At 39.8% G+C, this 19523-nt stretch overlaps 1 protein-coding gene and 1 pseudogene across 1 annotated transcript; both read right to left on the bottom strand.

Moving 5' to 3' along the window:
- Window positions 1–16180: 16180 nt before the first annotated feature.
- The window catches only part of LOC102772421, a 7237-nt pseudogene continuing 3894 nt past the window's right edge, over window positions 16181–19523 (bottom strand).
- Window positions 18156–19189, bottom strand: LOC102772700 (N-acetyltransferase 8-like). Its single transcript, XM_015567891.1, is given in 1 exon segment — window positions 18156–19189. A coding segment is annotated over 1 exon segment (705 nt). The 5' UTR covers window positions 19132–19189; the 3' UTR covers window positions 18156–18426.

The raw sequence follows: 19523 nt of genomic DNA, 5'->3' as shown, positions 1-19523 counted from the left end.
TGGAAGCACACTTGGAATTTACATGCAGTTGAGGGCCCTAAACATTCTCACCTAACAGAAAAGTAAGTTAACTATGGCAGGTGATAAAGGTGTTAATTATTTTGACATTAGCAATCATTCCACAATGATTATATATATCAAATCATCACCTTCTACACTTTAAATGTATAGTTACAGTTTTCAATTATTTCTCAATAAAGTTGTAAAAGTGGGGGAGGATAAAGAGATCAATAGGCGGCACCTTTCATAGGAGTAGTACTGATATTACAGAGTTTCCCTGCAGGTAGCACTGTGCCCTTCATACTTTCACCCTCATCCTATCTAGCTGGGTGAGGACGAGTATTCTCCATTGGCAGATGGTGAAGATGAATCGCATTTAACATATGTGCATGTGTACACACATGGGACATAAATATTTTGAAATTGATGCTTAACAATCCATGAGATTTGGTCTTTCCATGAAAGCAGGCCACTTAATAAAATATATGCAAATGTGTTTGTGCTGCAATGCTTTTAAGAAAGAAAAAAGAAGGCTTTGATAACTATTTTTATTTAAAAGTTTTAAGCCTTTGCTGAGTCATCACAGCTCAGTTGTCAGAAGTTTACAAGGATGGACGGCATCGAACAATCCCAAAGGAGTTAACATGCTTGTTTTTCCTCTGGGGGAAAGGTCATACTTTTCTAACTCAGCGTCTAATAGTTGCCATAAGGTTGCTTTTTAGAAGCTCTCCTCAGTGACATCACAGCCACTGCTCATTTTCAAGTACACATGCACACAGCTGAGAGGATGCCTGGATTTCTGCCAGATGTGCCCCTCTCTCCAGCCTGCTGAGCCATTGAGTCTCTCACAGCAAGTTATGGATCCAAAGTGGATGTGGATATAATGGACCTCCGTGTTCCCCATTTATCAGCTGCTAGAATTAGGAAAGAGTTGAGAAATATCTAAGTGATGTTCACTGAATCTGACATGCAAATACAGCAAACTGGAGGGACAGGGGTACGCGAGGCTCCTTTCACCATCAACCCGCCACCTTCTCTCATGGGAAAAGAGAACAGACAGCGGGATCTTGCTCTTCGACTCCTGGACCCCCAGCCTGCCTTTCTTTCCATCTGAGTTAAGATGTTTTGGTTGCCTGGATACAGCTGAGCTTGTGGGAAAATGTCACTGAGCTGTTGTCATGATGGCCATTTTATTACCATGATTTATAAATGGATTATCTGTGAAAATGGTTGTGGTTTAAATCATGCCCCCCTGCAGGAAGAGGCCTATTTCCATTGGTTTGTTTCATGACATGTCCAGCTACACTTGGCAGAATCTTTACTGCAAATGCTATCCATCCTCCAGAAAGAATTAGTTACCTTTAATACACATCTAACCTCAAAATGTATATTGTGCACACCCCTTCAATCTTGGTCAGATTTCTTCTTTGGGGGCATCACACTCCTCTTAGCTGCCTGTCCCATTTTCCTCTAATTCTGTTTCGAGAAGGAAGCAATCAACAATAAATTGATTCCACAGTATCCCACATATGGGAACCAGGCTTCGATATTTCATAAGAAATGGATGCCAAGTGGAGAATGGGCAAAGATGGCACAATTTCATCAATTTTGTGCTTCAACAAGAGGAAAGTAATATTTTGCCTGTGCACCTGCAATCTATCATACCATTGCCATTAACTTATTGAGTCTCTGTCACATGCCTGTATCATAACCTATATTGAGCCTAGTCCTCAAAACAATCTTTCAAGGAAGGATTAGTTTGGCTAAGTGACATAGTTGAGTGAGGAGTGAGATTCTGATCAGGTTTCTAGGACCCAGGCCTTCACTTATTTTCATCATTGTAATGTTTGCTAAAGTTCATTCCATAGAGCTATAGGCCTGTATAACCTCCCAACCTCTACCTCCATACACCCCTCCAAAAAAATTGAAAATGAATTCCTAGGAAACAGTCATGAGGAATTGCTGTATACACTAATGTGCTGAAAGTTCTGGGAGGCCTTACTGTAGAACATTTTGTTTAACTGATCTTTTCCAAAAACCTCTGTGTATAACGTTTTGGGAAAAGTTGCACTAGATTAATGTTACCTATATTTATGGATTTTAATTCTTTTCTTTTTTTCTAATATATTTTTATTGATTTCAGGCAGGAATGGAGAGGGAGAGAGAGATAAAAACATCAATGACGACAGAGAATCATTGATTGACTACCTCCTGCATGCCCCACACTGGGGTTCTAGCCTGCAACCCTGGCATGTGTCCTGACCAGGAATTAAATGGTGACCTCCTGGTTCATAGGTCAATGCTCAACCACTGACCCGTGCCAACTGGGCTCTTTCTTTTCTTAAAAAAATATATTTTCAGGAGTCTTAAGTAATTTTATAATATCAGTAAAATACCTAATATTTTGTATATCCTTTCTTCTCCAGCTCATCCTGTTTCTCCTCTTCCAATGATTCCTGATCATCATCATATTTTCATCATCTTTTTCCTCTTCAGCATCATCATAACCTGTAATTGATCACCCATGGCATGTGAGTACCACTCTGTTCCTCAGATCATCCTAAGTACTTCATGAAGATCAGAGAGATTGCATATTTTCCCCAAGATGACAGAGCTAGAAAGTGGACGAACAGATAGTCAAACCCCTGAATTGCTTTTGAATATTGGTCATAAAATCCCAAGAGAGTGGGCTGGGGCAAGCTTCAATCCTACCTCATCCTTTGCTCTTAAAAAATTGAGTCTTTGAGGATTTAAGAAACAAATTCAAGCATCAGAACAAAAGAGGAGTAGAACCCAGAATAGAACCCAGGCCTTCTGATCCTCAGACCAAATCTATTTCCAGAAGGAACTTAGCGGTGCTCCTGGCAACATATAAAATACATTTCTTCCTGCTTCCTCCTCATTTTAGGAGTTCAAATATGTGAATCAGGTCATCTTGCATATGATATGCTCTGCACTTTAATGCATTTTGTAACTAAATGGAAACTCTACTTTTAATTAACTAACAGTGATTAGCATATCAGTTACTCAAACTCATTACAAACAAATTGGACCAAAAATCTGACTCTATGAGCATGAAATAAGCACTATTAAATTTCTATTTGGATAGAGATTCAACTGCACTGCTAGTTCAACTATCAAAAAGCAAAAGTATCCCTTACTCAGATTTAGCTCAGAATCAGTATTAAAAACTGCTTGTGGCTTTTGCTTTGTATATTTTCTCGTCTCTGTGGAATTGTCTGATATCCTGAATGATAATGAAATCAAATAAACCTTAGGTTCAACTGTAAGATTTTGTCAGACATGAGAATTATTCTAATAAATATTCGTAAATTTTGAACATTTGCAAGATTTAAATTTTTCTTTAGGAACAAAAAAGAGAGACAATAGTCACTTGTTTTTAGGGAGAAAAAACAGGTGCACACAAATCTGACTTAAATTGAGATGTGTTGATTTGAATTTATAAGACCAATTTTTTAGAGGTGATTAGGTGTGCTTCTAATAAACAGTAATGCCCTCTAGGTTATTTGTGGATTATTAATTGTATCAACTGCTGAAGGGAAATAAAGGGACAGAAAAATGTCCAGGCCACTTAGATGATGGCCAGTTAAAAAACAAAAAAGAAAATTTAGATTTCAAAATGTTGCATGATGACCACCAATGGAGACATATGTGCTATATGACAGGATGCACTAAAGAAAAGACAATACTTGTGTTTCAAAGTCGAGAGATCTGAGTTTAAAACCTTTTTTCTCCATTGACACATCATCCTTTGGTAAGGTTATTAATTTCTGTGAGCCTTTAAATATCTTCATCTGGCATTTATAGAGAGATTGCAATTTCTCCCTTATAGGGTCATCTGTAAATTGAAGATAGTTGAAGTAAAGTTTTGAATATTAGGCTCACATAGTAGGATCTCAAACAATGGGGTAATGTTACATTATCTTGTGATTCATATTTGCATAAAAATGGTATTAAAAGGTGAGGTTTGGTGTTCAGTGTGTTAGGAAATTGAAGAGAAGGCCACTGGGGTGAAGGCTGAAGGGCTTTGGTTATATCTGCTTCTTAGAGTTTGACCAGACAATTGATACCTAAAGAAATGCAAACATATATACTCTATTCCTGTGCTGTAATCTTGTTGGTGCTAATCAAATTGGAAATACTGCATTATGTTTTAAACAATTACAGTTACTTGTGAGTAAATAGTTGATTGATGAAATCAAGCCTCTTACAGATAATGGTCATAGAATAAGTGGAGCTAAAAATGAATGTCCCCTAGTAGGTTATCCATTTTGAAAAAGCAAAAGCAGGAGACAGCATGGAAATATCATGAGATGTTTTTGGCTCTGTGACCTTGGCCAAATACTCATGTTCTGATTTCCAGACTGCATACAGGTCAGAGGATATTAATACAAATAATAAATGCACTACATATGTGCACACACAACCACTCTAGGGACAATACTAATTGCTATTAGAGAATTATTAGAGACTAGGTTTGAGAGTTTTGTCTATTTATGTTCTCAATTAACATTTGAGCTAAATATCAAGACAAACATTCCCTACTTTCTCTTTGTCAAGATGACAACAGTCATATACTGAACAAGCAGAGTCCTTAAAATTACTAAAGAAAAGGAAGAATAAAATAAACTTAAGGTCACTACTTGTGTTATCATCACAAAATCTGTTTGGTCCAACAGAGTACAGAAAAGTAAGTCCATTTATATATAACCTAATGATTGGCTCAGAAGTTATCTGCCCCTCTTGAATCTCAGACTCCCTTAGAATATAGTTGATTCTCGGTATTAAACACACACACACACACATACACATGCACACACACACCATTCATTTCTCAGAGATAGTATTTTACTTTAAGTGAATAATTTAATTAATTGGCTTTCAGATATAAATTTAAAATGGAACACTTCTAGATATAACTTCAGGGTTTCCAAAATTGATGGTTCTGACACATAAGAGTAATCCTCAAGTTTCCCTTTTATTTCTCTTTCCATATTTACATTATTTTACAGAGTTAATAACTAAAAGCAAGATTTTCAGAATTTTTTATTTTCAATTTTTTGATAAAGGATGATCTCTCTTAAATTACTATAAGTTGAATACTTCTTTTAAAAAAAGGAAGTGGACAAAAAGGGGATAAGTGGTGATGGTAAAAATAAAATAAAAAATAAATGGAAGAAAAGGAAGTGGGGGATGAGCATCTACTGAAAACCCATAATGTGTGTGCCAGACATGGAACAAGACATGTTACAGTGATGCTGTCCCTAAATCTTCCTGGCCATGCTGGATCCGTATAATTTTGCTCATTTGACAAGTGAGTAAGTAGAGGCCCAGAGTGTTTGTCTTGTCCCAATAAGTGGTGGCAGAGCTGAGCTTTAACATGAGTTCAGTTCAATAAACTCCAGTGATTCCACACATGTTTTTCTGGATGTCAGAGACCATAACTTTTCTATTTAACTTGCCAGTCATACAGAATGTCTAGCTCAGTTTTTTTTTCCAGGACCTCCAGACATGCCAGTTAATGGTGACAAAACAAAACTGGGCCAATGAAATCACCATTAAAGCTTGGCTTTGTTTTATTGGTGAAGTTAATGAGACAGCTGAGTGAAAAAAAAAATCAATGTATGGACTCATCTCTGAATGAGAAACTCATGTGGGGACTTGGCAGTCATAATGAAGAGGTTACTTTATTGGTATGATGTAGTAGTGGTTTCCCTGTAGTGCCTTCTCTCTCACTCCTTTCATCAATAGCACCAAGCCATCCTGACATCATCATCCACATCAGTCAACGATGCTGATTCCTTCCTCATCATTGAGGTCACTCTACTGAAGGTCGCTGGAAATGCCCTTCTGATTCAGAGAATACAGTAAACTGAGTAACCTTGTCATACTTCTTGGAAATTGTCTCTCATATGTTAATGGCCTGTGGGCTTCTATTGTTGGAAAACTGACTTTTCATGTTAAAGGGAATGAGTTAGTGTTTATTGCTGAAACCATCAACACATTGATGTCCCTGCTTGTGATTTATATGGAAAGATAAGATGTTTTCTAGAAGGCTCTGCAAACACCACACGAACTGATACTTCTTCAGGGAGGGAGGGAGAGAGAAAGAAAGAGAGAGAGGGAGAGAGAGAGAGAGATATGTGGTTTCCTTACTGACACCACTTAAATGTTCCAGGTTCAACCATGTTGAAAATCTTTTTGACAGTGCAACTATTTTAAAACTGATTAAAATTGTAATATTTTACAATTGAAAATATATTTACGTGGAAAATATATCTTTGCACGTATAATGTTCTTCTATTCCTGGAATAAGCCTGGATTCTCACAAAGTCAGAGTAATTACACAGAAGGCATATGTGAACATGTGGGACTATGATTAGGCCCAAACTTTGAAGATTGTTCTAAACAGCACATGCACAGATCTTTTTGTGGTAACAGGGAGAGGGGAATTATCTCTTACAATGAAATGGGAAGACAGAGACAACTTAATCGTCAAAAGGAACAAAGAGTAAGCAAAGCAGCTCAGCTCCCCTCTAAGGATTCAGGCATGTTTTTCCATGTGTGCTCTGAAAGTTAATAACACCTAAATCTAACTGGACCACTGTCTTAGTTAAGCACCATGAGCCCCCCGGGGACCTGAGCATTAAGGCCCTTAGATGTTCTTGAATCTCCTCTCTTGCTGCAGTTTTTAGCAGTCTAGCAGTGTAGAAGGAATTACACTGGTGTGGCCAGAAGCTCTGCAGAGCTCAGACCCTAAAGTCAGTCCAAACGTCCATACGTACTTGAGCTACCTGCCACTATTGTAAAACCTTGACTTTGAACATTGTCTCCTTTCCAGAAAAAAAAAATGCCCCAAATATTGACTCTGCCAAATAACTGTGGGTTAAATTCCAAACTTATTTTCCTTCTGGATTTTGGTTTTTGTTTTGTGGTGGAGGTGAATAATGACATTGACCTCACAGGATTTATGAGAAATTAAATATCGATGTAGAACCCTTAATGTAAGTCTTGCATTTGGAAAGGAGTCTTCAGTGGTGCTAGTAGAAGGAGCGGCAGTGTACTGGTAGTAAAATCATTATTAACTTAATGGTTCGCAACACTGTTCTTTCCACTTATGAATAACCCTAGTTCTGTTGCCAGTTCCCAACAGAATAGAGGAATGGGGTGAAGATGGGCCTGGAGCCCCATCATGACCCATCATAGTGTTTCACTATAGGCGAGCAAAGAATCCAGAAAGGCCTCTTGAGAAGGAATAGGTGCTTATGTCTTGTTCAAGACCAAAACCCCTCTCCCCACCCCATTGCACTTCTGCTAGATTGGACTCATGTTTCTTTCTTTTTTTCTTAATATATTTTTATTGATTTCAGAAAGGAAGGGAGAGGGAGGGAGAGAGAGAAATATTAATGATGGGAAAGAATCAAATATTGGCTTCTTCCTGCATGCCCCCTACTGGGGGATCAAGCCCACAACCAGGGCATGTTCCCTAACCTGAAATTGAACCGTGACCTTATGGTTCATAAGTCAACACTCAACTACTAAGCCACTGTGGCTGGGCTGGACTGATGTTTTTAATAGACATACTGGTGGTTTGAAAATGTTCTCAGAGACCAGTTTAAATTGTTCCTTTAAGAAACCAGGTGAGTGACATAGTATTATTTCCCCAAATCAATCTATGTAAGTGTAAGGCAAAAGATAAAAGAAGATACATACCGAGTATAGAAAAGAGAGACTCTGAGATGAAAGCTTTAAAGGACACCAGTCAACAAATTAGATGGTACTCAGAGTAGGGCAACTGAAATGGCAGAGGATTTAAAGATCTGTGCCATTGGGTGAATGTTTGAAGGTCTGTGGATGGTTAATTTGTTGACAAAATGTGAGAGCAGAAAAGCAGAGCTGGCTATGACTAGCTGTAACCCCAGTAAATTCAGTCTCAGTTGATATTAATCTGGCAGGCAGATGAAGGGGCAATAGAAGTTACTTGGATCCATTACAAGGAAGAATGCTTTAATAGACTTATCTGAAGGTGTAATGTCACACTTCAGAAGGCTGGAAGCCTCCTTAAGTAGAATTATTCTAGTTGTTAAATACATATTGTTGATAATCCTGAGGGGGGGGGGAAGTCACATATGGCAGAGCAAGGGGAGAAGCATACTCCTATTGCTAAAATGACCTTGAATGGGAGCCTCATGGCTTTGGATCAGACAGCACTGGTCAAGTCTACTATGTGATCAGACTAAGTCCCTGGGATAGAATTTTCCAATGAGGTCAACTGGAACTGTGTTTTCAAGCCCTAATTATCATCTTACACTCATAGATTTTTTTAAAAATATATATATTTTATTGATTTTTTACAGAGAGGAAGGGGGAGGGATAGAGAGTTAGAAGCATCATCGATCAGCTGCCTCTTGCACACTCCCTACTGGGTATGTGCCCACAACCAAGGTATATGCCCTTGACTAGAGTCGAACCTGGGACCCTTCAGTCCACAGGCCGATGCTCTATCCATTGAGCCAAACTGGTTAGGGCATAAGCTATATCATTTGATTAACTAATGTTACCCCCAATAAATTTAAATTTTAAAAAAATGGTCATGCAAATGTTGACACTTCTTCCATTGGCAGATGGGGTATATCTCACCCCCCTTTGCCAACATGACTGTCTGGGTTGGAAAGTTAAAATTAGATCTCGACTCTGCAGAGAGATTGCCTGATCCATTAATAATGTCTGCTGTGGACTGGGGATGAGAAGAGGGGATGAGTGAGATGTTTGTGTCTATGAGGCATCGTTATCCAATCTGCTCTGCGCCCTTGATTTCTAACTGACACTCAGAAAATTCCAGAGCCCCCCAGTGAAACCAAAGTCATGGAAGGCGGCATTGGGCTTTATCTGTGAGTTATATGAATAAGTTGGCTCTGTGCAACATTATTATCTGCCTTTTGTGTACCCAATATCTACAGAACCTGAAGCATGTGTCAGGTACTGTTCTCAGTATTTTCTAAGTTTAACTAATTTGACCCCATAATAAGTTTATGAGGTTTCTTTTTCCCATGACTCTATTTTGAAAATTCCCATTTAAGAGATGGGGAAAGGAGACCCATCAAGGTTACATGTCTTGCCTAAGACCCTATGATAAGCACAGAGCCAGGCCTTGAACTCAGGCAGCCCAGATCCAGAGTCCAAGCTCTTAGCTACTCCGTTGCTTTGCCCTTTTCCGATGCTTGTTCAGTTCACCAATAGTTAATGACAGAGCTTCTTTACAATACCTGAAGAATGGTCCCTGGATGTAACAGAGGGATTTTCCTTACAACACCTTAACTATCAGAGAAAGAGGTGTGTACAAAACACTCAGAAGAGGCTACCGATCCTTTTCAAACAGCTTTACGAAATAGATAGAAAACCCCAGCTTCCCCAAGCCGAATAAAGACTGCTTTTATGAGGAAACAAGACAAATGAGGACAAAACCAATCCTAAAATTCTTTTAGACTTAATGAAGGGAGACATTGGCAGGATAGTGTATATATACCTCCCTCCTATTCCCATACACTCATTTGAGGAGCACTCCTCTTTTTGACCTGCTGTGCTGTGAAAAGTGTTTTTTTTAAGTTTTTAAAAGAAAGTGGCAAAATAAGCAGTTTACAATAAAACATTTTCTTTATAAAAGACACATGCTTTAACCACAGCATTCCTCCAAATTTTATGCAACATACTAATTACCAAAAAGAAACACACACACACAAAAGCCTTAGGTTTTGTTAAGTATAGGCTTTTAATGAAAGAAACACAGTCATAAGACTAACTGCAACTGTTGAGGAAAAAAAAAACCCAAAAGGTTGAAATAATAGGGTAGACTGGAAAAGAATGAGAGAACTAAATCTGCTTGCAATAAGATTTGTGGACCATTGGCAGCAAACTCCAAGGGAGAAGGGCTCTCAACACAGTGATTTCCCCTGATTTGAGGACTGTATAGGATGTTTATGTAAGAATATTTACTCCTCAATTTTACTGCCATCAGTTGGCAAGTCAAAATCAAGCAACTTAAGCCTAGAATGAGGAAACAAAACCACAAACCCTTCTTATTCAGAGAATGGTGGCTCCAAGGGTATGAGAAGTCAAGGACACTGTATTATAACAAGAATCACAAAGAATTTTTAAAAATTGTTACGAGCAAAATGCCGAAAGGACCTGGGAAGCACAGTAGGGACACAAATGGCGTCGGAAGGAATGTGGATCATGTAATATTTATGGGCAATACAGGAAGGATTAAAAAGATAATATGGCTGACCTATGTGAGCATCAACCTATGAACCAGGAGGTCAAGGTTCAAATCCCAGTCAGGGCACATTGCTTGGGTTGTGGACGTGATCCCTGGTAGGAGGCATGCAGGAGACAGCTGATCAATGATTCTCTCTCATCATTGATCTTTTTCTCTCTCTTTCTCCCTCTCCCTTCCTCTCTGAAATCAATTAAAAAAGAAAGATAATAGAAGGGCAGAAGTTTTACTGGTAAGAACCACTTGGGCTTCGACACATAACTGATGAGAATCCCCTTTGTTTCCCAATGTTCTTAGAGCCCTCTACATACTTGGTGATATTTTCTTCCCCTTACTCTTCAACCTCATCCAATTTTGTTTCTTCAAAGTACTCACCATTATCAAAAACTTCTTGTTAATGTCTACAATTATTTGGCAATTGTCTTCCTTCCCCGCTAGAAAGTAAGCTTAATGGGAGCTAGAATCTTGTCTATCTCATTAAGTACAAATACTTAACATAGATAATACTGTCTGAGATGTACTAGGTTTGGGATGACATTGTTTAAACAAATAGATGTCTTCATGGGAAATGTCTCCTTTCTAAGGAAACATAGAGGTCTTCATTATAAAAAGAACAGGGTTATGGAGAAAGAGCTATGTAGTCTTGAAGAAAGTGGAGTCAATGAGTAGGATATCTTATGGATTAGGCAGAATCCCAGGAGCCAATCATGAGGAAGAAGACACAGATGGGATTCACAGTGGGCTGGTGCGCTGCTCACCCTTTTTTCCATTTAGTTACCCATTTAACATATACTGAGCAACTACTTCATCCTACATAGTAGACACTTGCTGGACAGTAGCAATGTTCAATCACTCTACTCAAATAATTTTGGTCTAGAGAGAAATACAAATGAATGATAGGGCAACTACAGCACAGAGGAGAATTCAGATGGTGTTGGGTGGGGATGGATACTGGGGAGCACCCTTGAGTTACTAGTATACATTAAAGCTTCTCAAAAGTCTCATGATCAGGAAAGGCCTTAGGATGTGGATCATGCACTAAAGACCACTTATGAATGGAAGAATCAGTTATATGAATTATGGGGAATTAGGGAATGGGATTTTATAAAAGAAGAAGGCTATTTTCTTTTGGGGGGGAATTGGGGCGTGGAGTGTAGGGTGAGTTGGAAACCTTTCCAGAGTCTAAAGCTATGCTGTCCAATAAGGCAGCCATTATTCATATGCAGCTATTTTACATTACATTTCACTTAATGTAATTTTAAATAAATGAAAACTTTTTCTCAAATTGAAATACTCAATAGCCACATATGGCTAGTGATTACCATACTGAAAAGGTACAGATGTAGACCATTCCTATCGCCACAGAAATTCTACTGGATAGTGCTGGTCTAAAGAGTATCAAGTATTCTCTGCTGCCTTTGCCTTGCCTACTTCACGGTCAAAGGTTTTCCATGGCCCATGGCACTCAAAACTCTCTAACATCATTCATTCATCTATTAATTCATTTATTCTGTTCTTAAGAGGCTCTTATATACTGTTCCTATTCTATAATTTGGAGGTCCAAAAATGAGTATTCCTAATCTGTCAGTTGCCCTCATGGAAAATACATCTTCCTGAAGAAGCAGAAATAAGCATCTAGATCCATCCATGTTGTGAAAAGTGGCTGTATTTCATCTTGTTTTTATATGTATACTTCTGAGTTGTAATATGCAGTCTAGACATTTTAGTTGGTTCAGACTAGTTCAAGTGTAGCCATCCCATGTCCTGATTTCTTCTTACTAGAGATGAAATTAGTAGCACCAAAAAAAGGAATCCAAAAAAGATAGACTTTTTTCCCAAGGACCTAGATATTGAACTTCCTTAAGAACCACATTTTCCAGTCCTAATAAAAGGGCAAATAATGTTTAAAAAGCCTTTATTTTTATTTTCTGGTTTTGTGAATATATTGACGGAAAGAAGTGTGAAAAAGGAATAGGGTTTCATTGAAAAAATGTAAGTGGTTACATAGTTCAGGAGATTCTCATAGAACTAGTGAACAGACTGCAACATTGGGTGTGGTTCCTCTCATTGAGCTCAATTTTAAGGGACTGGGAAGGAGGAAAGGAACTGTGTGTTTCTTTCCTTCCTGATGCTATGCATTCCAACCTCTACAAACCATATGCTAGATTTTTTTTTCTTATTTCAGTACCTGTAAAGTATTTTCTCTCATTCACCTATGAGGTAGGGATTGCTGTTCTTTGATAGCCCTTTGGAGTTGTTTTGGAAAATAGCAGTGATCATTTTCACAACCATCTCACCTGTGTAAGTCATCAGTTTTGTATATGAAATGCCAGTCCGTGTCTGTGGGTGGAACTATTAAATTATGTCTCTGCAAAGCTGGATTTATTACAATAGCACAGTGTGTTGCAGTTGGAGATATGAATTTTACTCTATCACTGGCTAGGTATTAAGCCATGGGAATTCTGAGCCTCACTCTTCCAATGTAGTGTATGTAATACAAATAACAAATAGCATAACAATATATGCAACATAAAAATAATAATTGCCTCTCCCAATTATCATGAGTAGGACTGTTAGATTTTACCAAAAAATAAAATAAAATAGGACACACTGTTAAGCTTGAATTTCATGTAAATGTTGAAAACAATTTTAATATAAATATGTTCTATGCAATATTGGTGACACTTACATTTTAAAAATGTATCATTTATCTGAAATTCAGATTTAACTGAGTACCCTGATAAACCCAGTCATGAGAGTTACTGAAGAGAATTCTCAAAGTAACATGCCAGTGTTTTTCTTTTTCCTTAGATATTAATACATACAGATAATATCCAACTTACAATGGTTCAACTTAAAATTTTCCAACTTTATGATGGTGCAAAAGTGACACGTGTCCAGTACAAATCCTCCTTTGGATGTTGAATGTTGATCTTTTCCCACTAATGTATGTGGTAGGAGACACTCTGGCTGCTGGGCAGTGGCAGTGAGCACAGCTCCCAGGCATCCGGTGATCATGAGGGTAAATAACTGGTACTCCACAGGGTGCTATGTTGCCAACATTTTTTGGATACTCTTTACAATAAATTACATGAGCTTCTCAGCACTTTATTATAATATAGCCTTTGCATGAGATGAGTTTGCCCAGTGGCAGGCTAATTAATGCAAGAGTTCTGAGCACATTGAGGGAGGTGAGGCTAGGCTAAGCAATGATGTTTCGTATGTTAGGTATATTACACACATACATTTTTGACATGCAGTATTTACCAGTATGTAACCCCATTGAAAATCAAGGAGCATCTATACTCGCCAAATAGTATGGTGCCTGTGGCTCAATCCAGGGTTCATGTCCTCGTTCTGTTTCTTCTCGGCCATGTGAACACAGACAACTTATTAAATATCTTAATGTTTCCATTTCCTTATCTTTACATGGGAATAATATTAGTACTGACTGCATACAGTTGTTGTGTAAGTTAAATATAAGATAACATAAATGCATGTAATCTGCATTTTATTTTAAAATATATTTGTATTGATTTCAGAGAGGAAGGGAGAGGGAAAGATGGAAATATCAATGATGAGAGGGAATCGTTGATTGGCTGCCTCCTGCACTCCCCCTAGTGGGGATCGAGACCACAACCCAGGCATGTGCCCTGACTGTGAATTGAACTGTGACCTCTTGGTTCATAAGTCAGTCAATGCTCCACCCCTAAGCCGAGTTGGCTAGGCAGAATCTGCCTTTTACATGGGCTATGATTAGTATATCTAATATACTCTCCAGCTTTGGGATTAGCATCTATACTAATAAAAGGGTAATATGCTAATTAGAGCAGATGTCTTCCAAACATCCTTCTGGATAAAGCCACAGTGGCTGTGAGGGCCAAAGGGAGTCAGGCATGATGGCAGCTACAAGGCCCAGGACTCAGGCAGCATTGGGCTCAGGCAGCCGTGAGCCCCTGCAGCTGCGAGGCCTGGGGTTCAGGCAGAGGCAGCAGCAGTGAGGGGGGAATGGGGGCGGTGCCTTCCCCTGATTGGCTGGTCGCCTCCGGCAGAGGGAGGCCAGACTGTGGCTTAAGACATCCCCTGACGGCTCCTGGACTGTGAGAGGGGGCAGGCGGGGCTGAGGAAACCCCCCCTGCAGTGCATGATTTTTCGTGCACCGGGCCTCTAGTATACATATAATAAATTTGTTGAATGGAGAAAGAAAGAAAAAAATGAGAGAGGGAAGGAATGAGAGAGAAAGCCCATAGAGGAGGGAAGGGAGAAAGAGAGACCAAAGAGTCACCTAGAGCACCAAGAAGTACTGGAGGAAAACAGCTATTCAATTAGGAAGAATCACCACACTTTCTGCTCACAAGCAGGTGAACTTGGCTCTAAAAATGATTGGCAGGTGTTTCCCCCCAAAGGAAACTAGCAACAGAGTTGTGTTGTTGTTATTTTTTTTTTAAGAAAGGAAGACAAAACTGCCAGGATCTTACTCAAATAAATACATTTGGACAAGAATCCATCTCTCGATTTATGTGTGAAAATAATGAAAAGATGTGCAGCACTGACACTTTCAGGAATAAATGTGAAGACTTGTTTCATATAATCTCCCAAAGACACCTTCGGGAAGGAGAGCCTATTCGGTAATTAAGCCACTTGTCACCCTCCCACACGGGCAGATCTGTGCGGAAGTCACTTCGTCACGTCGAGGACTGAGGGCTGCTCCCCCACGGGAGCACTTCGCGTCGGGGAATCCAAAGCTTTGCTTAAAGAGGTCATTTGCTCCATAGATTCAAAGAGCTATTGCAGCAGTGACAGGTTTTCTTCCTGTAAGACATGTGGCATACCTTTCATTTATTCACATAGCAAGCCAAGCTGGGCTCTCACTGTGTGTAAGTCTACTTTAAATGTTTCAGAATAAGGATTTCAGATACTTTTTTTTTTCTCAAAACGAAAGGAAGGGGATAGAGACTGGTGCTATTTTTATGTTCCCTGAATTCAGCCATCAGTCCTGCTTGTTTTTTGACATTGTCTAGATCAGTGGTTCTCAACCTTCCTAATGCCGCGACCCTTTAATACAGTTCCTCATGTTGTGGTGACCCCCAACCATAAAATTATTTTCGTTGCTTCTTCATAACTGTAATTCTGCTACTGTTATGAATCGTAATGTAAATATCTGATATGCTATATGTGTTTTCGGATAGTTGCGACCCACTGGTTGAGACTCTAGAGCAGTGATGACGAACCTATGATACGTGTGTCAGTGGTGACACGCGAACTCATTTTTTTGGTTGATTTTTCTTTGTTAAATGGCATTTAAATATATAAAATAAATATCAAAAATATACGTCTTTGTTTTACTATGGTTGCAAATATCAAAAAATTTCTATATGTGACATGGCACCAGAGTTAAGTTAGGGTTTTTCAAAATGCTGACATGCCGTCAAAAGGTTTGCCATCACTGCTCTAGAGGATAAAAGGAGAGGCCTCGCAGGTTAGTGAGGGCACCTATCTGAGAAGTTCTGCAGGGTCTCTACTGAATCCGGCGTTCCTGGTGACAAAACAACACGTCCAGGCATCTGAGGGGAAGGGTATAGAAGCAAATAATAAGAGGATGTGGCATGGAAGAGGGGTTGGTGAACCAGGGAAGGAAAGAAAGGGACAGCAGCCAAAACAAATGACTGGGAGAACGTTTGCTTTTCTCTCTGAAGAGTAAGTATATGGTAGGCTCACATCTTCAATTTGGTTATGGAACATCACCAATATGTAAGTGAGTGCGCAGCCTATGTGCTTTGCCAGAGATGTGTATTATATTTGAACTTCTCTTTCCACATCCATTTTATAACATAAGGAAATATTGGGCAAGACTGGTATTGCCAGGGTGGAGCGGGGATCAGAACATCAGGCCTCGGAGCCAAACAGATCCAAGATCGTTGCAAGCTCAAACTTTTTAGTGCCTTGGAAAGTGTACTTGGTCTCTGCGTTCTTGTCTTCATTTTGAAAAAGGATGATTAAAAAGATCAGTAACCATAAAAGGCTATTTTGTAAGTGCTCACCACAGAATCTGACACAAAATCACCCCTGAAATAATGTGAGGTGCTATGACCACCACCACCATTTAAATGTCTACCAGTTTCCATAGCATCCTTCCCTCCTGAACCTGTAGAGGTGGTATTGTATGAGTGTACTTTTTTTTACTATGCATTATAAGCTACACATTCAAGCACTTAAATGTATGTGAAACATGTCCTTCTCAACATTGGCAAAAGTTCATCAGAACAATGAAATGTACATTATGGGATTTTCATCAGTATAGATTTTAATTCAAAATTGTAGCATACATGGAAAGCCAAATAAATGTTTACAGAAGCCAGTGATAGTAGTAGCTGAGAAATGAAGAAGAAAAAAGCAGACTGAGAAAAAAAAAACCCTCTCAATTATTAGAGATATTGATACAGGATGACTTTAATCCATCATAATCAGAAGGACCTGTGTTTTCTGATTGTGAAAACGGATGTGTGCAGACATACATACTTGAGGTTGCCCACTCAGAGGGTGCCTACTTTGTAAAACAGCTAATTCATGTTAGAAAGGAAGTCTGGGGCCAAGGAATAATGCAAAGGATGTGAATCTGTGAGAACATTACAATTTTTTTTTTTAAATATAGTTTATTGATTTTTTACAGAAAGGAAGGGAGAGAGTTAGAGAGTTAGAAACATTGATGAGAGAGAAACATCGATCAGCTGCCTCCCACCGGGGATGTGCCCGCAACCAAGGTACACGCCCTTGACCGGAATCGAACCTGGGACCTTTCAGTCCGCAGGCTGACGCTCTATCCACTGAGCCAAACCGGTTTCGGCGAACATTACAAATTTGAGACAGAACCTTGCAGTCCAGCTGTTACAGACCAACTGTATGTCAACAAGATCTGCTAAATCATGACCCATTACTACTATCTGCATATCTAATACCTCTCCTCCAGGAACCTCTCTGCCCCTCATGCTGCTCAGAACATGAGCCTCCTTGCTTTGTCTGGGCACTTACATGTGGATTCCTTACCTACACTCATACTCCCAAAAGACTGATGGAATACATAATCGGGTAATGGATAGTACTTGGTAAACCCTGGAAAATATTTGTGGGAGGAAGATAATCTCTCGTTTACATTATGAACAGCATTGATCACACAAGTGACAAAGACAAAAATCTGTCTCAATGACAAAGGGGTAGTGGTAGATGCCTTTTTAAAATGCTAGAGATTGTAGGTGTTCATCCTTAGAAGTTAAACATAGATAATTTGTAATCTGCAAAAAGATTTCTGCCTATGGAGGAAGGGGATCAGATACATCACAACATTTCCCTGAATAAGTTAGCTTTACCTTGGTTCCTCAAGTTTAACCTGGTATATAACCTTGTATAAAACTTGTCAAAATCCATGGTAATAATATCAAATCAGTGATTAGGATTGAAGTTGAGTGCAAATTGCATTTGAGGTTTTTTTTTTATTCTCTGAAAGTTATAAATCTGAATATTTTAAAGGATTCTCACCCAAGATTTTTTTAGATTATTAACTGATTTTAAAGCATACAGTTGCTTATTGAGCAGTCTACAACTTTTTATAATGCCTAGAGAGTATAAGAGGTATTATTTTCTATTCACTTGCATAGAACAAAAGAGCAACTCCATTCCAACATCTCCCTCAGTCAAGCAATGAAAACAATAAGCTTCCTTTGCTTTTTTTTCTGTCAAGGACAAAATTGAATACGCAATCCATTTATATCAGGGAGCTGATGGTATTTATAACCTCAGCTACTTTTAGATTACCTTCATTATAATTTTATCCTCAATTACCCCATATTATATTATGTTTAAAATTCTAAGCAAATGTCTCACTATTTTAAAAGAGGCAGGGCACGTTCCTATATGAATAGCTAAGTAAATGTTTATTATTCGTTTGTGATTGATTTTATGCAATACTCTTGTGTCACTAAATAAATGCAACAGTGACAGCAAAAAAAGGCTGAAAGGGGCAGAGCCATGGCCACCCCCGTGGGTTTCCATGCTAACAAACAAACTTCCTGTACTGCTGAGATCTCTGGGCTCGCTTGTTACTGCTGTAGGGCCGTCCTGACCAATCAGGAAACAGATCATTTGCCCTCTCTCTGCCATGGTGCCTGAGAGTCCTGAGCAGAGGACAGCCAGTAGGTTAATTGAAATTCAGGGACAGCGATTAGCGCCCAGCTCTTGGTGAAGAAGTACTGGCGGGTGATCTGGAAGCCGAAGTGCTGGTAGAGGGCCAGGGCGGCATGCTGCATCATGCTGGTGGTGAGGACAACTTCTCTGTAGCCCTGGTATGCTGCAAACTGGAGGACAGTCCTGACTAGGGCCTTCGCTAGCCCCCGGCGCCGGTGCTCCAAGGCCACACTTAAGTGGAGCATCTGCAACTGCTCCTTCCGCGCAGTGGGCTCCTCAGCGGGCAGAGCTCCCACCATGGCCACCACCTACCCCTCGCTCTCAGCCACCCAGAAGCAGGAGCCCGGCTCACTGAGGTAGGATTTGCTGATGTCAGACATGTCTGTGTGCAGACTGTTGGCCACAAACAGGCTCCAGGGGTATTGAGCAAGGAACCTCAGGGCGATGAGCAGGGTGAGGCTGGCCGCGAGGACCAGGAGCCAGGAACCAGAGACCAGAAACAGGGCGAGGGGCCCCCCAAGCAAGAGCACAAGTGTTCTGGGCAGCTTCAGGAGGTGGCAGAAGGTGCGGGGGACATGCTCATCCATGCCCTGGAAGAGCAAGCCCAGGACCCAGGGGCGGTCACTCTCCTCATATTTGCGGATGTGGTAAGGAGCCATGGAAGACCTGTGTGTCTGAGTCTCAAAGTCCGCCAGAGAGAACCCTGGGGAAGAGAGAAGAAGCCATGTGAAAAGAGAGAAGAAGCCATGTGAAAAGAGAGAACCCTCATATTTCCCACCTCCAGGAACAAGAGAGACCCTGCTCAAAGGCTCGTCTTTCTGCTGCTGCTCAAGAAAGTAGGTCACAGCCCCTGGGAGAAGGTATAGGAGCAGAAAGAACTGCATTTGATCCTGGCTCCATTCCTTTCTAGTGGTGTGACTAGACATGTCACCTAACCTCTTTGAGCCTCCGTTTCTTCATCTGTACCACAGAGTAAAATAAAAACATACCTTCTGAGGTTGGTTTGAGAATCTGCTAAAACAACATATACAAAGCTCTGGTATATAAAGCA

This window comes from Myotis davidii, unplaced genomic scaffold, assembly GCF_000327345.1.
Source record: "Myotis davidii unplaced genomic scaffold, ASM32734v1 scaffold243, whole genome shotgun sequence".
Taxonomy (NCBI): domain Eukaryota; kingdom Metazoa; phylum Chordata; class Mammalia; order Chiroptera; family Vespertilionidae; genus Myotis; species Myotis davidii.
This window is presented reverse-complemented; position numbering and strand designations above follow the sequence as displayed.